This window comes from Ptychodera flava, chromosome 3 (genome assembly GCF_041260155.1).
Source record: "Ptychodera flava strain L36383 chromosome 3, AS_Pfla_20210202, whole genome shotgun sequence".
Lineage (NCBI taxonomy): Eukaryota > Metazoa > Hemichordata > Enteropneusta > Ptychoderidae > Ptychodera > Ptychodera flava.
In genome coordinates, this window is record NC_091930.1 from 10,555,989 (window position 1) to 10,579,561 (window position 23,573).

Sequence of the window (23,573 nt, forward strand, 5' to 3'; positions counted from 1 at the left end):
AGTGACCTAGCAACCGATAGAGCCCCGCTGTGGTATGCAGAGAATAACTATATGTGACAAATGTTGAGGAAGAATGTACTTGTCGGTTTCAGTCAGTGTTTTTTCCAAGGATTTGGAAAGGTGGGACACTGTGACCCATGATGGTTTAAATAGGGGGGAGGGGGGTCAATGAGTGAGCGAAGTGAAGCAAAGTCACTGAGGGGGAAATGTACTGGAAGGGCTGTTTCATTCAGACATTGCGTTTTTGTATTAATTATTAATAATTTAGTACGATTTTCAAATTTTGTTCTGTAGTATCGGTCCCGAATTTAAAAATTCGATTTTGAAAATTCAGAAATAAATATCAAGAAAACAGAAATAAACGATCTTAACTTTTATTTAAATGCTGACCGTTCTATTTTCAGATGATTTCTCTTGCCCTTGTGACCTTCCATTGTAACGTTTGAACTCGTCACAAAGGAGACGTTTGCAATCGACTAGATCGTTGCTGATTATGGTGCTTTCTAAAGGTAGTTGACGTTACAAGACACTGCTCACGTCGAGATCAGCTGTCTAGTTATGCCAAAATACAGTAGATCGACAGGACTAATTGGCAGCCCGACATTGAACTATGCGGAGAATATCAGAGATAGTGCGCTATTCACGACATCCACTCCCTCCAAAACTTTGTAATACTAAAAATATTTTCAAAAGTTAAAGCAGTGGTTCCTTTTAAATAGGTGATTTAATTCCTATCTCCTGTAGCTGCACAGTATTACAGACAGCATGGACGAGTTTCCTTCTATTTCTATTGTCTAATACAAATGTCTGTAATAAACGTGGCATGAGTAGGTAGAGGATTTTGACTATTCGGTACCTCGTAATATGTAATAGGTGAAAGGGGTACATGTAGATGTAGTGTGTGTGTAGGGTGGATACGGGAGAGGATGTCCTGGCTGCTTCTGTTTTTAACAAGTGATTTTTGTGCACTCTGAGATGGCCGCCGATACAATTTCAAGCTCTCCTTAGGCCTACCATCTCAGTACATGTCGTAGCCTTGGGGGAGGGGGGCAGCTGCCCCCCGGATTTGTTGGGAAAAATGTAAATTTTCCGAATACACATAAATGCTGATAAAATCGCTAATATTTCCGGGGCGATTCCCAGCACGCGTGATTTGAATTGATGGTTTACTATAACACGTCAAGCGTCTCTGTACCTACACTGACCCTATTCTATTATTTTTATTGTTCCTATGGTTTATTGTACGCTGCATGGGTGAACTGAATCAAAATTACTTTTTGCAGTGCGCTGAATAAAATGCAGCTCTTTTTGCGGTTTAAACGAATGATTAACCATCTTTGTGCGGGAAAATGCAAAAAAGAACGGCATTTGCTGTAGCCTATTTTGCGACGTTCGAACATCCACAGTCGCTACCGCACAACGGCAATTTGTAACGCACATAGTATACACATATTGACTGGCCATGAGAGCAACAGCATACGTCTGTACCCCGAGGGACTGTGAGTCACCCCAAAAACAGACTGTTTCCCGAGGCCGTAGGCCGAGGGAAACAGTCTGTTTTTTGGGGTGACTCACAGGCCCGAGGGGTTAAAGACGTATGCTGTCGCCCGCATGGCCAGTCAATATGTGTTTTATAACACACCTCATCCGTAGCCATGCATAAGAACGTACTATACACAAAACTTGTCGCATAAATGATGTTGAAGTGGTTCAGCAAAAAAGTTTTTCCCGACAGGACCGCAAATCCTCTGCAAAACGTTCAATGCACTTTTGATTATCGTTTCCGTTCGTTCCCAGTCCTAGAGCATTCGGTACTTCTTCAGAAAGTAGGATAAACCGAGAAATTTCTCGACTATCGTTTCGCTCGGCCGCAGACGACATCTTTGTTTACATTCCAGTTCGCGCATGCGCCAATGTTTTTTTGACGTCAGCGGGCATCATTTTTCGGAACTGATGCCTGGCAGGCAACAGTTCAAACAAATGATGCCTGATGACGTCGTTTACGTGGATCAGCACAAAAAGAACGCATCCCACGTGACTATCAATTGGCGAATTAGAACACAGACTGCGGATGTGGTGTGTTATAATAAACACCTATTACCTGCTCATGAGGGCTATAGCGCCCGTCTATTACCCCGAGGGGCCGTGTGTTACCAGAAACACATCGCTATTCCCCGAGGCTGTAGGCCGAGGGGTATAGCGATGTGTTTCTGGTAACACACGGCCGCGAAAGGTGATTGACGAGCGATATAGCCCGACTAAAGACCAGTTTATAACACACCACATGCTCATGTTGTATTGTTATATAGTTTTAATGTGTTGATATTTTGCACGGCAACAATCCATTGTGACAAGTTAATGGGCGATGTACAGTGGTTCCAGTTGTACGTGGTACCACTTTCTTTCAAAAAATATTCTAAGCATACCTAGCGACATCCTTAGTTGCACTTTAATCTTTTCCGTCGATGAGCTGTTCAAGTTCCTATGCTGTTGGAATGTTGGAAAATGTTGGAAAATCTGTTTTAGAGAATGTGTCGTCACCTATCCCAGACGCACATCACGTTCTAGTCACCCGCCATTGTTGCAAAGCTGCAGACGACACTACGGTCACGTGACCGGGCACTTTTCCAAATTTGGTCAGAACTATTTCCCTAGGGAAATAGCTTTTCAAAAAATACCCTCTGACGTCACTTTTGTCGATCCAGTGGGGACTAGACGTATCTATTTTCTCGTCACGTGACGTATTCTGGCGAATCGCGACACGGAATGAGCATGTGGCGTGTTATAATGAGGATTAGCGACGCATTTATTCTCGGTTATATTTTGAATATTTACTCCATGTCACTCTGTCATTTTCATAACTTCATGTGTGCTACGATGCCATTTCGAATTTGATACGTCGTTTTCGACGAAACGAGACGAGACGAGAATTCGACTCACATCATCGGTAAATAAGAAATGATTTGCACACACTTATGTATATATATCATTATGTGAAAGGACACAGTGCAGGTCGCGGGAGCATGGCGAGCGTACATATGTGTGCGTTGTTCCGCCGCGGCGTTTAGCATCGAACGAAAGGGGTCGATGTGGCCGCTTGTGACGTTCATGTAGCAAGGGTCCCTTGATCTGGGGATGTAGCTAAGTCAGGATTTCAATCTTAACGGCATTCTTTTATAATTTCTTACACAGTTATCTGTTAACATCAAAGTTGGTATTTTCATATAAGCTTAGTTTATTCAGACTATCAATTCAGAACAAGTGAGTGCCCGTGGTTGTTCTGCTTTGTATCAGTTTGTAGGTTCATTTGAGGGCCCTGAGGCAGATAAACATCTTTCAGGCTACCCTCGTTCAAAAAGGTTTAATACAATAACATAAAATAAAATAAAATCTACAGATTAAAACCTATACAGCTGATCATGAATATCGTCTAGTGAGGATATTATGAAGATTATCGCCATAAAAAACAACAGCCCTAGGTTAGGACGTTAATTAGGACCGTTTTTCTCTTATCTTCGCTACACTGTTGATATCACAAGTGAAAATCTATTGCGAGACTCCCTAGTCCCCGTGTAAAATTTAACGTTGTTCGTTTCTGTTTTTCCGATTTTAATTTCTGAATTTCAAAGGCGAATTTGATATTCGGGATCAAATTCAATAATCGCTTCGAATTTTGAATGATGAGTACAAAATCATGCAATATCTGTATTAAAACTAAGGCCAAAAAAAATATGTGCTGTTCCGATTACCCGACCTACCTCAATTTTATCCCCCCGACCCTAGACTTTTTAGAGCTTCGTAAACCCGGAAGTAAAAATAATGATATGAAAAACGTGAAACGCATGAAACTAATTTTAGTTCGATTTTGATACTTTTTGAACTACTTCAATAAAATGCTGTTGAAACAATACCACGCGTAAATTTCCGTACGCTGATTTTGCATATGAAAGCCTATCAGCCAGTTGAGAGTTACGTTCACAAAAGTTCATTGCCCTAGCCCGATAAGGTTTCTGTGTCACATCATCTCTGTACGATTGAGAAAAGGAGACAAACTGAAGTTTTTGTGCATCATATGAATGTCCATAACACTCTGAAAATAATTCTGATAGCAAAATTGACACGAAAAATTGGACTTTACTGTTACAGAAACGTGTTCAGTGCAGACTGCACAAGCATTGAAGCAAGCTGTGGTGTCAACGGGCCCGGTTTTTGAATTCAGTGAACAGACACCGACTCATTTTTCGGAGCAAATAAACCCTAAAATTAACTGTCGGTGACAACCAACCTTTCTGTTTGTTATTTTCCCCATTCTAAAATGACTGAAAAAAAGCAACTGGAGCAAATCTGACATCGAGAAAAACTCGACTCCGCATTCAATTCAAAACAAGGGATCTGACCCTCTAAGTTGTTCGTTTTAGCTCTACTGAGTCTGCGCACAAAACTACAAGACCAGCTAGGTCACTACAAAAATACAGCTCACTGGTTTGCAAAGGGCAATGTTGATCCAAACTTACAGTAGTGAGGGATGATATACGCACAGTAAAAACGTGACAAACAAGCACATTATTTTTTTCAGAAGCTACAAAACATTCTTTTATAACTACAATAGATTTTTTTCTTGGTTTGTGTAGTGCAGACAGTTCAGTAAAAAATGAAAAAATCCCTTGAAGGTACAGTGGGAATGGCTGGCTGTTGTTAATTTTGATGTTTGAATGTACATTAAGCCCTATGAAAGCAAACTTACAGAATATGTGCAAACAAACATACAGAATATTTAAGCATGAGGGAATGTGCTACAATTTTTAGGATATTAAAGCTTATGAATATTAATGAGCCGTCCGCCACTCTTGGAAGCCCTATACATTCACAACAGTGATACCCAAATTTGTTGACTTTTGAAAAAATCTTATAGAGGATGGTGTTTGGAGCCAGCAGCTGGATTGTGTAAGCAAGTGATTTATGGCTTGTAGTATGTATATCACAAGTGACATCACTGCAACATTAAAACTTACATAAGATGTCCTTAAATGTTTCAGTTAAATCCCCCCAAAATTTTAAAAAAGTATCAAAATCGAACTAAAATTAGTTTCATGCGTTTCACGTTTTTCATATCATTATTTTACTTCCGGGTTACGAAGCTCTAAAAAGTCTAGGGTCGGGGGGATAAAATTCGGGTTGGTCGGATAATCGGAACAGCACATATTTTTGTTTGGCCTAATTAGACTTCTTTTCTAAGCCTTCGCTTCACTCGCAACACTTCGATACGTAGCAAGAGGGGAGTCTATAAAATGTTTGCACCTCGGATCTTGGAGTGTATATAATAAAACATTACTACTGAATGAATTCTTATCGATTAATATACACATTTTCCCATCAATAGCGACATGTATGCTCATCACATGCTTTGTTTAATAGTGTAACAGCTGTTGGTAGACAGCTGTGTCAATTACGTATTAGGTATAACACGGAGGACCGGATGGTAATAAATCCGCTTTGCAATTTTTCAGAGCAGCCTCAGTTCTCCGCAAGAATTTAAATACAATATTCGTTTGATGGAAGGGATGGGTTTGGCTCAATAGAATTTTTGGATTCAAATTCCGTATTTTTACTTATGATCATTAGAAATTTTAAAAAGCGAATCTATTTTAATATGGGAGACGTTGGATTGATAACTCTTTTTTGACACTCATAACCACGTACTATGTAACATTTGCAACGGCAGTTTCCCCGTAAATTACAGTGTGGCTCTGCATGATTTCCTTTTGTTTGATTGCATAAAACACCTGCGTATGTATTTCGGGTCTCGCTCATTTAGTTTTTATACAGTCATCACAGACAAAATTATATCATCAGAGTTAAAGAATAAAAAATGTATTGGAACATGAGTACACCTACCAATACGCCCAGCAAATATACAGTTAAAAGATTATTTTACATTATTCGTTACTTGTAATCAAACTTTAAGCCTCAAATACTCAGCACAAATTAAATGAACGAAACCCAAAATACATGCGTGGCTGTTACAATTAAATTTGCAGAATCAGAGATTCTACATTGAGGTTAAGGCAGGGAGTTGGATTATATGAGCAGCCCCTTTTGTGGTTTGATGTTGAGAAATGCATAGAACGGAAATTGTTATAGTGTAGGTAGATGCCAAAAGCTTTAAATATACCCTCTTTAAAATAGTTTTATTCAAAATATCTCAGAAAGAGTATGCTAACAAGAACATTTTGAGTTACAATTTCACGATTTCCGCTGTTTTGCTGCTGATTTGGGTGGACTGCCTTGAAATGAGTTTGCTTACCTGTATCGATGGTAGCCAGTCACTCATTTTCACTTGTTCTGCCATGCAAGACCACGTGAGCCGCTGATACTGTCAAATGCTAATGTTTAAACACAGATGGGAACGATTTACCGGATATGGAAATTGGCAATAACGGTGACCTAGTGATTGTAAAAACATCGGATATTACCAAAAAAAAATACCCACAATAACTTAAAGACATAGTTCTGTCTTGCTGCTCCGTCGCCTTTCAAAGCGTCGAAGATGGCGGAGCTCTCAGACACAATAGTCTGGTTCCCTGCCCCATTTCTACCGCAGCCTGCGCTGCTCACGAAAATAGGAGAGCAGCTTAATCAGTCAGCTGTAGAAATGGGGCAGGTGACCAGGCTATTAGACACGACTGAATCTGTCAGTCTCACCTAGAATGCTATTTCCATAATCGTCTCTTCTTTTTGAAAGCTGATCACTATGTGCCTATTCTGATGGAGTTGTACCGAAAAAATCCCGGTCATTAATTTATAATCCTTCTAACATTTCTGACCCGATCAATGTCGCAATGTTCTGTTCAAACGACAAGATTTCACTCTGACTATGTGAAAAGTGCACCACAGAAAAATGGAAATCTGTAGTGATCGTACCTTCTGGCATGTTCGCCCCCTCACTGTTACGATACTCAACTTGATATATGCCATTCGCTGGCCTTGGATATCGTAAAAATAACATCAAGGCCTATACGTGTTTGACAGACTACAGTCATTGTGACTACACAGTGCTCTTCTCTGTAAAGCTCAATGAAAATTTCTGTACTTTGTCTGTTGAATTTACGCAACCTGACTAGCATCTACTGGTAACATTAATCAGTTATTATGGCCGGGGGTGGGCCGGCAAATTCTTCCTGCGCATCAGTCAAAATAAGTGAAACCCCCCTACCCATTGTACCAAAAAATTGATGACCCCCTTTCAAGATGACAAAAATTTCATGACCCCCCCCCCCCCCCACATTGCTTGAGTAAAGCTGCACACACAAACACCTCGGGGGTATGGAGCAATAGAATCCCCCCAAAAAGAGCTTAGATTTTTTCAAATGACCTTCCTTACAAAACTCAAAAGGTGTTAATTTTCAGATTTCCCCTTCTGACTTGCTATAATTTTGAAATTACCCCTCAAAGGGGTTGGACAGAAATTACTGGTGGATCGCAATATTTTGCGCAAGCGTGTGTGTACAAAATTTTGATATTTGGATTTAATTAAAAATCAGCTGTTGATAATGTTGATTCACCATACATGGTATACATATATTTTCTCATACATGTATGAGAAATCTATGTAATACTTTTTCAATGCAAAACTATATCTATGCATTTATAGATATTTGATAATTTACATAAATGTACTTAAATGAAATAGGGTTGTTACAGCTGGCATATGGACAAAAAGTTTGACCTTAGAATTTCACCAAAAATGTTCATCCACTATACATGGGAGTCAATGATAAAATTGTGAATAATTTTTTTTCCAATGAAAAACTTGGTATACTTGTGCATATACAGATGTTCAATAATTAACATAATTTTACTTGATTAGAATATGATGGTTAAAGGTGCATATTATGTGTACAAGAAATCTGATTATGGAACTTCACTGAAAATGTTCATCCACTATACATGGGAGTCTATGAGGAAAGTATGAATAATTTTTTTCCAATACAAAAATAGGTAAACCCATGTATTTATGTACTCTCGATTATTGATATCAATGTACCTGATTAGATTAGGGTGGTAACAAATGGATGTGTTCGCCAGAAATTGGATTTTGGAATTATACCAAAATGTAGATTCACTGTACATGGGAGACTATGAGGAAAATGAATAATTTTTTCCAATACAAAACTATCAAAATCTGTGTATTTATAGACATTTGATAATTCATTTTAAAGTACTTAGTTAGCCTAGGATGGTTATAGGTTGATATGTGTGCAAGAAATTGGATTTTGGAATTTCACCGAAATGTTGATTCACTATACATTGGAGTCTATGAGAAAACTAAGAATATTTTTTTTTACAATGCTAAACTAAATTAATTTGTGCTTTTATAGGTGTTTGATAATTGATACAAATGTACTTGATTCAAATAGGGTATTTAAAAGTTCAGATGTGGACAACAATTATGATATTGGAATTTCACCTAAAAGTATTATTTAACTTTTCATGGTACCAGTAGTCTCAGTACAGGTAACTGTTAAATAATTTCCCTGACAAAACTTGCTATATCTCTAATATGTAAGTAATAGGAATTGTTCATCGCCCTCAGTGCAGTGAGCTTGATTTACAATAAGACAAGCCTCAGAGTTGTCAAGTCAAGATGTTCATGTGACAGATAATTATACTTTTGTTCAGATTTACAGGTGAATAACTTCAGAGAATGAAATCATGCAACGAATCATTTTTATCTCCCAGAATATTTCTGAACACTGAAACTGCTTTTTGATGGGACGGATACTTATGAAAATTAAGTGACCTCCCCCCCCCCCCCCCCCCCCCCCTGAGCTGTTTGAAAAATACATGACACCCCCTTTGCAGTTTTCAAAATTGAGGTGACTCCCCCCCTGGATTTTCCCGGCCCAACCCCGGCCATAATAACTGAACGCTCCCTAATCATTTATCATATACCTCGAGCCACATTCCTATGTAAGGTCATTGGAAAGAGCGCCCTCACATTTGTGTTATAATTTGCCGTAACTCGCTCAGGCTAGGGACACTTTGTCAAAATATAAAGCGTGCGTATTTTAGAACTAGCTGGCACAAGACCACTTATTAATTTCCCGTAGGCCGCCACAGTAGAGTTGAGCTCAATTTTCCTGTTTTAAAACATTCAGCGGCACTAATCCTCTTGACAGGTGTTAGGTCAATGTCAGCTTGACTGCTGATTAATTTTTCGTTTGGGCAGATCCACGGAAATTTTGAGATAGCGATGAAAATTGCGCCCTCAGTGGTGTTTTTGACAAAATTCATGCTGATTGTTATGATTTCTATGGGCCTTAGAGCTCTCTATATTACCATAGAATGCTTCAGCCATTATTCACGACAATTTGCATTTTGATTCAAGCAGAAAAAATATCTTTACAAAAATACTTCAAGTTTAAGAAAGTAACACACAGACCGGAACTACAAAGTAAGCATGTCAGAGTACAGTGGCAGACGACAGGGTTGTCACAATTTTTGATAACGTTGTACATGTCCAATGTGAATTTAACGATTTTTTTGGTCATGTGAGAAAAAGAATCTCACACACCCAAGGACCTGGGATCAGATTTCTCACACGAGTTGGGGATATTTTTTCTCACATTCCTGGCCGCTGGGAGTGCGGGATCGACAGTGTGGGAAAAATCGATCCCACACTCTCAGAAACCGTCCCACACTCTGCAGTAAATATTACACGAGCTCTGATTGGATGATAAACAGTCTGTTTTGTTCCACGCGCAAAATGTTATCCAATGGCACGACGAGTAACACACGGACCAGAACTACAAAGTAAGCAGGTCAAAGTACAGTGGCAGACGACAGAGTTGTCACGAGTTTTGATAATATTGTACGTGTCCAATATGAATTTAACGCATTTTGTGGTCATGTGAGAAAAAGTATCTCACACACCAAGGACCTGGGATCAGATTTCTCACACTCGTTGGGGATATTTTGTCTCACACGAGCCGCAGGCGAGCGTGAGACAAAATATCCCCAACTCGTGTGAGAAATCTGATCCCAGGTCCTTGGGGTGTGAGATTCTATTAGGGATGGACCATTAGACCTTGGGAGGGGGGTGGTCACAATGAAATTGTGAAAAAATTTTTTTACTATTGTAAATTTCTGAAATTTTCTTTTCAAATTGAGATTAGCTGTGCAATTTTTTTTTCAGAGTAAATTTTAAGATTATAATTTTTTTTTAGTTCGTCGCTGTCTGAAGATAAAGAGGGCAAAGATGTGGTGCCAAGCACCACAAGCGGCCACACAAGCGGTCACGGGGGGAGGTCAGGAGAGGGGTGTCCCCCTGCTGCTGTTGGAGGTTTTGAAAATAGAGATTAAAATGGTGTTATTTGGTGGCACTTGGGGAGTATTTTAGCGGGGGGAGGTCAGGAGGGGGTGTCCCCCTCCCGCCGTTGGAGCTTTTGAAAAATAGAGATTAAAATGGTGTTATTTGGTGGCACTTGGGGAGTATTTTTGCGGGGGTGGTCAGGAGGGGGTGTCCCCTCCTGCCGTTGGAGCTTTTGAAAAATAGAGATTAAAATGGTGTTATTTGGTGGCACTTGGGGAGTATTTTTGCGGGGGAGGTCCTGCTGTTGGAGCTTTTGAAAAATAGAGATAAAAATGGTGTTATTTGGTGGCACTTTGGGAGCATTTCTTTCGGATTACACATCTTCCTCTGAAACATGGTCTTCTTGCTCCTCAGTAGCTTCCTATAATTTTGAAAATTGACTATTTTGGTTTCCTGGCTTCCCTTTCTACTGCGTGGTGAAATGCCTACATTCACCCCACCAAACATCATGCATATCTCATGATTTACAATTGATTTTGACAAGCTGAGAAGCTAAAATAAGCTAAATAATATAGTTAAATTTGCATATTTGTGTTTTTAGAGCAATTGTTGCCCTTTTTTGATCAAAACATCTATTTCTCTGCAGCAGCATGTCCAAATTGATTAGATGTGCATAGATGTGTTGAAATTTCAATATTTGTCTTTTTAGGGCAATTTATGCCATTCATGGTCAAAACATCTGTATTCTCTGAAAGGGCTTGTCCAATTTCTTTGAAATTTGCAACACAAAAACGATTATTCATGCAGATTTATTCAGTATTTGCTATCGAGAAACTTTCAAAGTTCAACCCTTTTGTGCGTTTTTGTGTTGGGATTTGTTGGATAGATGGCATTCTACGTAGTGTATTGTTGAATGTTAAAACATGTGTTGCTGTTGTTTTTTGAGGCTGGTTTTTGAGAAAAAAGAATTGAAAATGCCTTTTAAAAGCAAAATAATACATAATGACTTGATATGTTGTTTTATCAATCATTATTGACGTGTTTCTACTTGTTCACCCATTCTTGCATTCATCATTGCAATAAAATGCTGTGAAAAAAATGAAACTGATGTGGCCTGCATCTGTTTACCTGATCTTAAAAGGCAAATACAACTTTCTGTCTTGACAACCATACCATAGTTTCAATGTTTTACCTAGTGTACCTGCTTGGTTTGTACGCAGGAAACAAGTAGAAAACAGGCTCTATAATTTCATAATTTTCAAGTGATCAGAATACAAAAGTCCTGAAAAGATAAGATAATCACAACTTCCATGTATAAGGGATACAGTCACTCTAAATGTATAAATGAAAATTAAAAATGTGCCGGGAGGATGTACTAAAAAATACAGAAAGTTGCTTTCTGTCGGTAAAATCTAAAAAAATTCAAAATTTTAAAGACTTTATTATTTTTTTTTATTTTGCAAACTAGTTTGAAGATTTTTTTTTTCCTAACTTTCTGCTCTGAAATTTTTTTTTTTCTGTTTTTGACCACCCCCCTCCCAAGATCTAATGGTTCGTCCCTTAGTCTCACACGAGCCTGCCTGATCCCAGGTCCTTGGGGGTGTGAGATTCTATTAGTCTCCTTGTTCTGATGCTACGGACGACAGTGAAATTAGCGAAATTCCTCAGAGTTTCTTGTAAATATCCAGTGTTAGCTAAGCATGCTATCGATGATGTCTGCGTTTTTGAAAGACTTGAAAGTGAACTAAATATGAATAAGATCGAGTGCGATCATGCGATAGATAGATACGCTGAGCTATCACCCGTCGCCCAGCTTCAAGTATAACGACATAAACCTACGATCTTTTTCATCCACATGGCGATCATGCGATAGATAGATACGCTGAGCTATCACCCGTCGCCCAGCTTCAAGTATAACGACATAAACCTACGATCTTTTTCATCCACATGGTCATAAATTGTATATCAGTCTTAGCAAGAGTGTAAATAACCAATAAATTCATGATTATTGTTAAATGTATAATTTTCTGTCATTATTGTATTCTTCCAAAAAGTACCCTACTGCACTCGAACCCTGAATGACGATAAGTTTTCATGCTATATATATATATATATATATATGTATGTATATGTATATATGAGTGTGTGTATGAGTATGTGTGTTGCATGGCTGCACAGTTAGGGACTGGTCAGTTTCTTTGGCCTGGGGGGGGAGGGGGGGGCGGTGGATTATTTTTTGCCGACGTCAAAAAGTGGCTGACCCCCCCTATTCCAAATTTGAAACAGGGTGACCCCCCTATTCCAAAGTTTGAAAACAGTGTGACCCCCCCCCTGCACGCGACAACTGTAATATGTAATAATATACCGTGGTAATACTGTAATACACACACACACACACACACACACACACACACACACACATATATATATATATATATATATATATATATATATATATAATATATATATATATATATATGTAATATATAAATATATTATATTTTACATACATTTATATTTTAACAGTCATTAAGTGTTTTAATGAAATTGTTGGCATGTCAGTTGTAAGATAGGAATTTCAAAGTGTCAATCTTAAAGTTTAAATACAGTATATTTTGAATGAGCTGTGAATGTATTTCACACTTTCTACGCTTAACCAGATGTCCTGAACTGTTGAACAGAAATGGATGTCAATCATTAATGTCAAACAGGAAAAAGCTGTAAATCAAAATTTTGATGGTGTTAAGACTTGCCAGCCATCCAATTAAATGTCCTGAGGAGCCATAGACAGGCATTTTAGCCAAATCTGATGTGTGCAGAGTCTGAGATGACCTTTTCTTATAACATTGATATTTGTGCATGTTGCTTTCTCATACTGAATTCTCATAGAGAGAACAGAAAAGTATCAGGAATTTGTCATGCTTTTCATATGAAATGGAGATTTCATAATAGTACACTTTCACGTAGCAAACATCAAGATATCTCTGGTATATATCTCTGATATATTAAAGTATGGCGCCCGAAGGGCGCGGAGAAAAATATGAAACATCCTGATATCTCTGATATATGTCTTGTATATTAAAGTAATGCACAGGAAGGGTGTGCTGAAAAATGTCTGATATTATATTAAAGTAATGCGCTCGAAGAGCACGCTGAAAAATATTGAACATACATATATCTCTGATATATGTATGCCTGATATGTTAAAGTTGGGCATGCTGAAAATATGTCTGATTATTAAAGTTACGCGCCCGAAGGGCGCGCCGAAAAATGCAACTGGATGAAATTGTGGCTGACACGATGCATTTTAGGCAATGATGAGCCCGTGTCGAAATTCAAAAACACACTGACCCCCCCCTATTGGGCATTTCAAAAACATGGTGACCCCCCCCTATCACCAAAGTCAAAAACAGGGTGACCCCCCCCCCCATGAATCCACCGCCCCCCCCCAGGCCGAAGAAACTGACCAGTCCCTTAGCACTACCGTGACCGAATTTTTATACCGTTTATATCCCAAATTTCTTTCAACATACGTTTTCGATCTACGTAAAGGTTTTCTCAATCCTCTCTCTCTCTCTCTCTCTCTCTCTCTCTCTCTCTCTCTCTCTACACATCCCTATGAAGGATAAACTGTGGTGACAAATTTACAGCTATAACAAATAATCTTAAAAATACGAAATACGTTACAAGTTAACTCACGCCCTGGATTTAACAACACGTCATTATCGCGTGACAAAATGAGCAAAACACGTGCAAGCTTCATGTATTTCTCGGTTCCAGCCTAAAACTTTTGCTGAAAATACCTCTTTAGAGTCTCTAACAATGGCCGGATATGGCGCCACTGTATTTCTTTTCGTAAACATAAATGACAACGAGTTTTTGCACTTTCGCTATCATTTCGTCGAATTAGTAAATTATACTATGTTAGCAGGGGAATTTGTGTGTCGTAATGGCGCATGCGATACGTTATTGTTAGTCACATCGCATGACTTTCTCGATACTCTGGTGTGCACCGTGGCAGATAGCTTCTCCACAGACTATTGTGACAGCACAGTTTCACCTTGGTCTGAGTAACTGTCGTAAAACAAGAGCATTCTTGATACCGTCTCTTCGGCATGGCATCGAAATTTCACATCCTGTGGATAAGTCTTCTATTCGTCGGTGAGTATATCAACAACAATCGTTGTTATACCGAGGGTAGAGGTTCTTCGGTTGTAGACAATTTAAGCGTGTACATCCCGAACAAATGTATCATGCTTATTTGGCCTGCCCTCCCGGGAAAAATCCACCATGTTTCGTTTTCCGTGGAAAGGAGGGGGGTTGAAATATATGTTTAACAATGTCGGGAACTATAATCTCGCTGTGTGCGATTGAGCAAACAAACGTTTACAGTGAGCAAAGATGCCATGGATGATAAAACAAGAGCATACGAAACGAAAGTTATATCATTCAGGGGTTTAGCTGTTGTCACGTACTACACTATGTGATTGCTTGATTGATTGATTGATTGATTGATTGATTGATTGATTGATTTCACCAGTCTGAGAGTTTAACAAAAAATACAATAGTACTAACAGTTCTTTTCCAGAGACTTGTCAAGTCCATGATCCAGAATAGTCTGTATGAAAGAGGTCGGAACAGCCAACTATACAACCATACAAAGTAACCTACAAGTATTTCCTACAATATAATACACCAATGATAATACTACATTAAGCAGCAATGTGCTTACATAAACTTACAATGTGAGGTAAAAAAAAAATAGATCACCGACACTGACTGTAACTTGACATGTACGAAACCATATAGTGTAATAAATATATGCTATAACTGAGACTGAAGCACACAAAGAATGGAAAGACGGTCCAAATAATCGAGATGTTTGTACTTTTATAAATCGGAATCTGTTTGTGATATTTTTAAGTGAAAGGGAAGCGAGCGCATGAATTCCAATGTCTTACCAGCCGTGAGAGTTTACGTGGAATGGATGGACTTCCACTGAGGCTTCAACAAGAGGGTAGTTATGGGACAGGTCTACTGTAGTGAATTTATTTAAGAGCAAAGTCTGCTATTGAACGGATAGCGAATTCAAGTATCGTTCAGACGCGTATTTGTAAATTCAACCTGCTAAAATAGTAGTTTGACCAGATATATTCAGTTCGCAAAGTATAAAGTTCTTGAGGATTCCCAAGCAAGCTTTCAGCCATTCATTTACAAAAGCAAGAATAAAAATCTAAGGTTACTATGCCAAATGTAGTCCTGGAGAATCGGATTACCAATTACCGATATTCGAAATTTTAAATAACCGCCATCCCAGTCTTAAACCTTTTCAGGAAACTTTAATTTCCCGTTTTTACAAAATTAAGCCCATGAAATCCTGATTTACTTCATAAACTTAAATATTATCCCCCACAAGTAGTGGGCCAAAACAAATGTTGTAAAAGTTTGACAGACCGAATATCTGCCCCCGAGGCGTATTCTGCCTTAAAGGTGTACAGTCACCAGTAATCTAAATATGCCCATATATGGTCAAAGGGGCGCTCCTTGGTATTCAAAATCCCAATGTGAGGGCGCTGTTTTTAAAAAGCAGCCACCCGCTTTAAATCTGTGATTGGTTAGACTTTCTCTTTCCATGGTAACTGTGGCAAACTTGGAGCAGGTGACAGTATACCTTTAAAGAGAGCAGCGAGGGTGTATTATAATAAGAAACGTATTGAGGCGAACTATTCATTTTTAGTGCGCAAAGAACACGATTGGAACTAATTTGGAATAATTGCATCTTCATATTTTTCAAATTTCTCAAAAGTGTTAGGTGCCCTATAGCTGAATGTTGCAATTTTACAAATTACTCATAAAAACAAGTGCATAACTTAAAAAGAAAAGCAGATTAGCTTACATTTGTAGATGAAACCTACATTACTTAATCATGCAATTCCCAATCGTGTTAAAGTTGACACAGAGCAGTCGTGTTAGTTTTTTTCCCGACAAATCTCACCGCTTAATTATGTCAGATGAGGGATCATTTGAATCGCTACATATTGTGAGAGGGGAACAAATTTAGACAGATACGAGAAATAATCCCGAAATGATAGGCAACACTTCCCACCACAATTTGCGATTTCAAGCCCCCGTGATTGGTTAGATTGAGGTATCGAGATAAACAGCTGATGATACACCATAGCCGTACACTTGTTTTGGTCTGGGTGGGGGTATAAAGGTACAGAGGTTTTTAAATACTTATTGCAAGCTCAATGTCAGTCATGTCATAGGATAACCATAGATTTATACTTACCTGACTGCCAACGTTATACATATTTTAGCTGCCTAAACCATGCAAATTTGACAAAAACACTTGTGAGATCTCCATTTTGGATACGAACTCAATTTGCAGACGAGCAGTTTCAGATGAAAATCTCGATACTATACATCTCACTTTCGTTTTAGCTATTGCTGGATCCCATGGAGCTCGTTACAAGCCGACAACCCTAGAGATCGGAACTCGCTACGTGGCCCGTTCAGTCAGCACGTTACTGCCTGGGCAGAGAAAGGTGTTTGCCGCCAGCACGTGCGGTCAATTTTACGGGAACTCGGTCAATATCACCGTGATATTGAATAGCAACCCGACCTGGAATCCTTTAATGGGAGTTGTGTACTTTTATGTTGTGGATGACCCATCAAAGGTAAGACATTGTTCGTGTTGTTTGATCAAGGTCTTACATGTTTTACGACAATTAAATCTTACGGTGCGAATAGATAGACTATTTATCGCCATAGACCTTGTTGCCAGACTCTCAAATTTGGGGCTTGTAGAACATGCCATATCACATATGTAATTTTTTATACGTACATACATACATACATATACATACATACATACATACATACATACATACATACATACATACATACATACATACATACATACATACATACATACATACATACATGCATGCATACATACATACATACATACATACATACATACATACATACATACATGCATACATGCATACATACATACATACATACATACATACATACATACATACATACATACATACATATGTACACAATATATATATATATATATATATATATATATATATATATATATATTGTGTATGTATGTATGCATGTATGCATGTATGCATGTATGTATGTATGTATGTATGTATGTATGTATGTATGTATGTATGTATGTATGTATGTATGTATGTATGTAATTGTATGTATGTATGTATGTATGTATGTATGTATGTATGTATGTATGTATGTATGTATGTATGTATGTATGTATGTATGTATGTGTGAGTGTATCTACAGATATATGTGTATTTATGCATACATAATATATATTGTATATTTGCAGGCAGTAAGTGCTGCAATGTGTAGCAACAACGCATCTGGAATTGCCTTACCACATTGTTCCGTATCGCACTGGAACTCCAAAAAGGACCTGTTCGTCGTCGCCAATACAGGGGCAGTATCAGATGTCTCCTTCACAGTGAACGTACAGTTCCTACCAAAACCTGGCATGGAGGTAAATATGTAATCAGTAGTTGTTTTTAATTCTTTTCAATAAATCTTACGAATAGGCCTATAGGTAAGTACAGAAGTTGTCTGTAAAACGTAAAATGGGACTAGGTGGTTTACTTGATCACCGATGATAACTTTTGAGCACTTCAAGTATCATGCCCTGATATGATGTGATGAGGATGAGACAAGTATGTCAGACCCTTGTCTGTTTGTGTGGGACCCCCTAGGCTGGTCGAAATAAGCAGTTTCGAGGTGGACGGCTCTTGATCTGGGGGGTACAGAGAGCCGTTGATCCCTATGGGGATGATTATTGGCAGTTAGCAGTAAGGAGCCACATATATGGATATGGAGCCCTTAAGTTGTTTGAAATCAGTAGTATGGCATTTTTGGGGGGAATCCAGCTTTTTAAACTCAGCGAGGCTTAACAAACAAACAACATGGCAGTCAGGAGTCACAGGCGCCGATGTTTGGACCCTTTGCTATTTTAAATGGAAAAATATGGCTCCATTTTTAGGGATCCAACTTTTGAGGCCCCATTAACATACGTGTTACTCAAATCAACAGTATTAGCTGCTGGAAAAAGTGAAGTGATGAAAATGTAGAAGATGTCGTTTAATAAGGCACCGACGATTAATTTCCACTCAATAATTAACAAAACACGCTCCAGAAGCTTCAAACTCTTGGCAAGTGACTTTCTCTTTTATCAAGCGAAAGATGCCAGCTGATTCAGAATACTACTCCTTCATTTAAAATACATTTTAGAGGAAATGTATCCCCATGATTGTCACCAAAGATAAAGTTCAGTCCATTGTAGCATTTGATGTATTTTTCCCAGTAAATATTCTCCTCCACCTTTGAAATTTTACATATCTTCTCCTTCGCCTAAACTCATATCAAAATACATGGTCATAAACTTGTCAATATATTGTACGTATACGGTGGAATGGGTATCGCGGACAGGTATTTCAACTCTCAAATTTTTACTATTCCTATCTGATCTACTACTTGTGAGAGTTCATTTTTAAAGCTCTTGGAGTGAGGAAAAAATCAACGTCCTAGTTTTCCGCAACTCGTTACATTCCCTATACGGTGTTGATACAGGGATGGTGGCCATTTTTAATTCGAGCATCCGTAAATTTAAGGTAATTTGTTTCTCCAGCACCAAACTTTAAACTGTGACCTCTGATTTTTATTCTTGCTTTGATTAGAGAAGCTTTTAAAGTTTCATGTAGGAGAGTTAACGCAAAAGTTTAAGCCTTACATTTTAAGGCGCATACTACCTTAATGATGAAAGTCAGTGCTGACAAGTCAATTGTGGTGCGGTCCGCATTTCATAATGATATTGCATATTGTACTCGATGCTCACGCTTCTCAGCATAGTCGATGCGCGTTATTGCAATGTCAACACGTTACGAAAAGAAAAGGTACTAGTTGTACGAAACCAAAGAACTGTATAAATCTTATCCAAAGTTGCAGTTTCCGCCCATTAAATGCAACTGTCTCCCCATCCAACTATTGATGCATTGGTGATTTGATATTTTGATCTTATCGTTGTAACACTAAAAATGAAAAGTTTCGCGTCTATGATAAAACAGGCCCCAGTATTACACTGATATTTCTATCATTTGACAACTACTCAGGCGACCATTGTAATATTCGTCATAACAGTAATTATTAATTTTTTAGGGAAATGACGTCAACAACCCATGGGCTTTGAAGAGAGAATCGAGCATCAAATTTCAAAAAATGGACGATGATATATATTACCTAACACAGATTGCAGAAATATCCACCACACATCAACTGCTTTATCGAGAAATGGTTCTTCTGAGTGTCTCCTTCTGTGCCGACGAGGAAACTACCGACGACTACATGATTGTATCGACCGTCTACGGCACCGACGACATCAGCTCCTTCACGCAGTACATCTGTGACCAACCGGATTGCTCTCCAGATAGCAGTCACGTGATAGCATTCAACGGAAACCAGCTGCCTGTCAACACCATTGCAATCACCGCTCAGCATAAGCAGTACGGGCGTCTGTATGTCTTGTTAACCTGCTGGAGCGGCTCCTATAACCCCGCTAAGAAGACATTTGAATGCAATTATCAATACATCGGCACCATAACACCAAAATAACGTGCATAACACCGAAAGTGCCTGGAGTGTCTGACAAAAAAGCGTTTTGAAAAGTTTGTGATATTCTTCCTTATCTTTGTCGCCTTTGCCATGTTAATAATGCAGCGACAGTTAACCAATTAAATTACCAAGAAAATAACAGGAAATGAACTCACATAATATTATAAATTAGTTATTCTAGGTTGAAACTCAACGCAAAAGCAAGATAAATTTACATGCAAATATTTGGAATTAGTCGGGAGAAAGTTTCTGACACTATTCATGTCAGTCATATGAGAAAATTTAATGTTCTGATGAGTTACGCTTTGCTGGGAATTCAATCAAGAATGATTGAGACAGTTTATTTTTTAATGTGATCGAGTGACACAAATTGTTTAAAAAAATTGTGGGCCTAATCTTCATGTCTATGAGAAGGAATACACATTGTTATTTTCAAGAGAACGAAAATATGCAAGATTCAAAAATTGTAGTATTTTTGCAGCTTGATAAAAAAATAAATGCAAGTTATAAGAAGTGTTCGAGGAAACGATCATTTATCTATCGCCTCGTCCTCTATAAGCGGAAAAAACTAAGTGCTCGGCGTGTCAGCGTATCGCATGCTACTGCTCTTTAGAACATAGGGTAGCCAGATTTAATCACGTACCCCTTCAATGCCTATAGTACAATCTACTGAGCAGTGCTTAAGTATTTCGCAATTATCATGCAGTTTGACTCATAGTTCCGCAAAAAAGATGTCCTGGGCGACTACAGAACTATCATTAGCAGTTGTTACGAAGTTGAAGTACGATTAAGATGGTAAAAGATAGTTGAGCAATGGGATGGTGATAAACGTTCGATTAGTTCGATTTACTTTTCTTCTTCGAAATTTTCGAATTTATTTGCTTGTTTCCGATGTCACAGGTTTGTTCAGTTTTATTGATGTTTGTGACGCTATGTTCCACATTAAGATCGAGTGAACGAGTGTCTTACTCCCATAAGCTGGCATAGAACAATAAATTTACCGAAAACATGACATTAAACTGAAAATATTCCGTAAAGATCACAATGTGCTTCGCAAGTACACACGAATCTACAAGTTACTCTGCAAGGCCAACGTTTTCTACGCTTCGTCGATTTAAGGTGGCGTTGCACGTAACATGGCGCGCGTATTTTGCAAAGATTCATTCTATTTTTAGTAATTTGTGAACCTAAAATTACAATACTAGTTGAGTTCACCTTTTAGCTTGTCAAGCAGTGGTAAGCTGGGTTAAAAATAGTAAACTTATGCAAATCTATTCTCATCACCTGATTTTCTGGTTTCACGTTTTACCTAATTTCAAGATTTCAAAACAATTTAACTCCAACTCTGGCTGGGTCCAATATTTTATAATGTTCACATTATCTATATAAGAAAAGCACTATTTTGTGGCAATAGAATTCTTCCATTTTGAATTCATCGACCTCATTAATGCTTTTTTGTTAAATATCAAAAGCGTTCCGTCCTGTGTGTCATTCACATGTAAATCACAGTTATTCTTTGCATAGCGTGACCAGTGAACTGGTTTCCGGGTTCAAGCACAGGGTAATCGCGTGTTCACAGTCAACTGCGTTTCCGGAACTTGGCTAATAGCTTCTAATGATCTCGAACTGATAAAAATAATTAGAGACTAACTATTGCAGCAACCTTACTGATTCCTGTTAACTGTACTGAATTATTTGTGACCTCGATGGCCCGGGCTCATGTGATCAAGAATCGCTAGCGACAGTGGGTTAGACAATTATAGACAATTGATGTCGGCATTCGATGAATTACAAAACTATTCAACTTATTTCTCATTAGTTTGTATACATAAAATGTTGCATAAGTGCAAAGCTAGCAATGCTGTGATCGAATGTTGTACTTTTATGTTCCACAAGGTTCTTTCAAAATACGAATTCGATCTAGGGATACGGTAATCATAAAATGATTGCTTACTCAGACTCTCTCTCTCTCTCTCTCTCTCTCTCTCTCTCTCTCTCTCTCTCTCTCTTCTTCCCACTTCCACATCAAGGATCAAGGATAAGCTGTACTGATAAACGTACAGCCATAATAGCAATACTCTCAAACATGAAATGCGTTATAATAACTCACACCCTGGATTTAACGACACGTCTTGTGCGCGTGATAGAATGATAACACCCGTGCATTGTGTCGGCTCCAGCACAAAACTCTTACTGAATACATCTCGTTAAAGTTTCTAACAATCATGAGATGAGATGTCGCTGTAGGTTTTTTGCAAAAACAATTTAGTCCTACTTCTTGCACTTTCGGTATCATTTCGTCGAATTGGTAAATTGGCGCATGCGTGTATGTTAGTCACAGCCCATGACTTCCTCAATGCGCTTTGATGTGTGCACAGACATAGCTCTACTGTCCATTGTGAGAGCACAGTTCGTTCGTGGTCTCACTCATTTCTCGTATTCAGCAGAAGTTTTCGACATACCAACTCCTCAAAGTGGCACTGGAAATTAACAATTGCCGGATGAGTCTTCTATTCGTCGGTGGGTATGTAAACAAGAATCATCGTGACACTGGATCGGCTGTTGACATTATTGAACTTGTATATCCCGGACAAATAAATCTGTGTTGGGGCAAAGCCATTTGGGAAAAAATACATCGATTTTTTTAGGGGGAGGGGATAAAGTAGTTTGTTTAACTATACCGAGAGATATAACCTCACTTTACTATATAGTGTGCAAACAAAGGTTCAGAGCGAGCGATGGGCCATGTATGATGCCAAATGAAAAACAAGCACATGACTAATGAAAGTCATTGCATCTAGGTAGTTTACCTCTAGTCAAATTACATCTATGACTATGTAATTGATTGATTGATTGATTGATTGATTGGTTGTTGATTTCACCGGTTTGGCTGTTTAACAAAAAATTACAACAGCACAGTCCAGACAAACAGGTCGAAATAATGACAAGTCAACTATACGACCACATATATTAGAAATCGGTATAACAAATATATATTATGACTGAGACTGAGGCACATAAAAAGTGGAAAGAAATGTTACATTACTCGTGATGTGTGTAAAAAAATGGTCTTTTATCAGTCTGTTTGAGTTATTTGCACATCCAAGTGTCTTACAGACGCGTACGCATATTCACGATTATTGTGTTGACAGGTGGTGAGATTTACTCCAGGAATGGATAAATTTCCACTGAGCCTTGAAAAAGTAGAATAGTAACGATACAGGTGTTTATTAATGCAGTGGACATATTTTTGGTAAGAGACGAATAAGGTCAGCTATTGAGGCAGAGTAGCAGTCCCCGTGGGTGGAGGGACTGTGATCGAGGGGATAGCGCATTCCAGTGTCTTACAGACACATATTTCAAGACACTGAAATCCCCTATATATAGCACCTTGACTTGATATATTCAGTTTGCTAAGTATACACTTTATGAGGATTTCAAGCTGATTTAGATAGTTCACGCCTAGACAATTAAAGACTTCAATATTTACCCAAACTTTACGCTGGCAAATTTTCGGCTATTCACTTGCCAAATCAAGAATAAGAATCCAGGGTCAGCGTGCAAAATTTGATACTAGAGATTGAGA

At 38.4% G+C, this 23,573-nt stretch overlaps 2 protein-coding genes across 2 annotated transcripts in view; both read left to right on the forward strand.

Annotated features, from left to right (window-relative positions):
• The window catches only part of LOC139129530 (uncharacterized), a 263,263-nt gene that overhangs the window by 227,075 nt on the left and 12,615 nt on the right, over nucleotides 1-23,573 (forward strand). The window lies entirely within an intron of this gene.
• LOC139129526 (uncharacterized) lies at nucleotides 14,281-20,126 on the forward strand. Its single transcript, XM_070695160.1, has 4 exons — nucleotides 14,281-14,473; nucleotides 16,757-16,992; nucleotides 17,682-17,852; nucleotides 19,535-20,126. The coding sequence occupies exons 1-4, from the start codon at nucleotides 14,428-14,430 to the stop codon at nucleotides 19,985-19,987; spliced, it is 906 nt and encodes a 301-aa protein (XP_070551261.1). The 5' UTR covers nucleotides 14,281-14,427; the 3' UTR covers nucleotides 19,988-20,126.

Excerpts from the sequence above, each read along its gene's own strand:
- LOC139129526 (XM_070695160.1), top strand. The coding sequence starts at position 14,428 with ATGGCATCGAAATTTCACATCCTGTGGATAAGTCTTCTATTCGTCG. Across the intron at positions 14,474-16,756 it reads GATAAGTCTTCTATTCGTCG|CTATTGCTGGATCCCATGGA; the intron begins GTGAGTATATCA and ends CTTTCGTTTTAG. Across the intron at positions 17,853-19,534 it reads TACCAAAACCTGGCATGGAG|GGAAATGACGTCAACAACCC; the intron begins GTAAATATGTAA and ends TTAATTTTTTAG.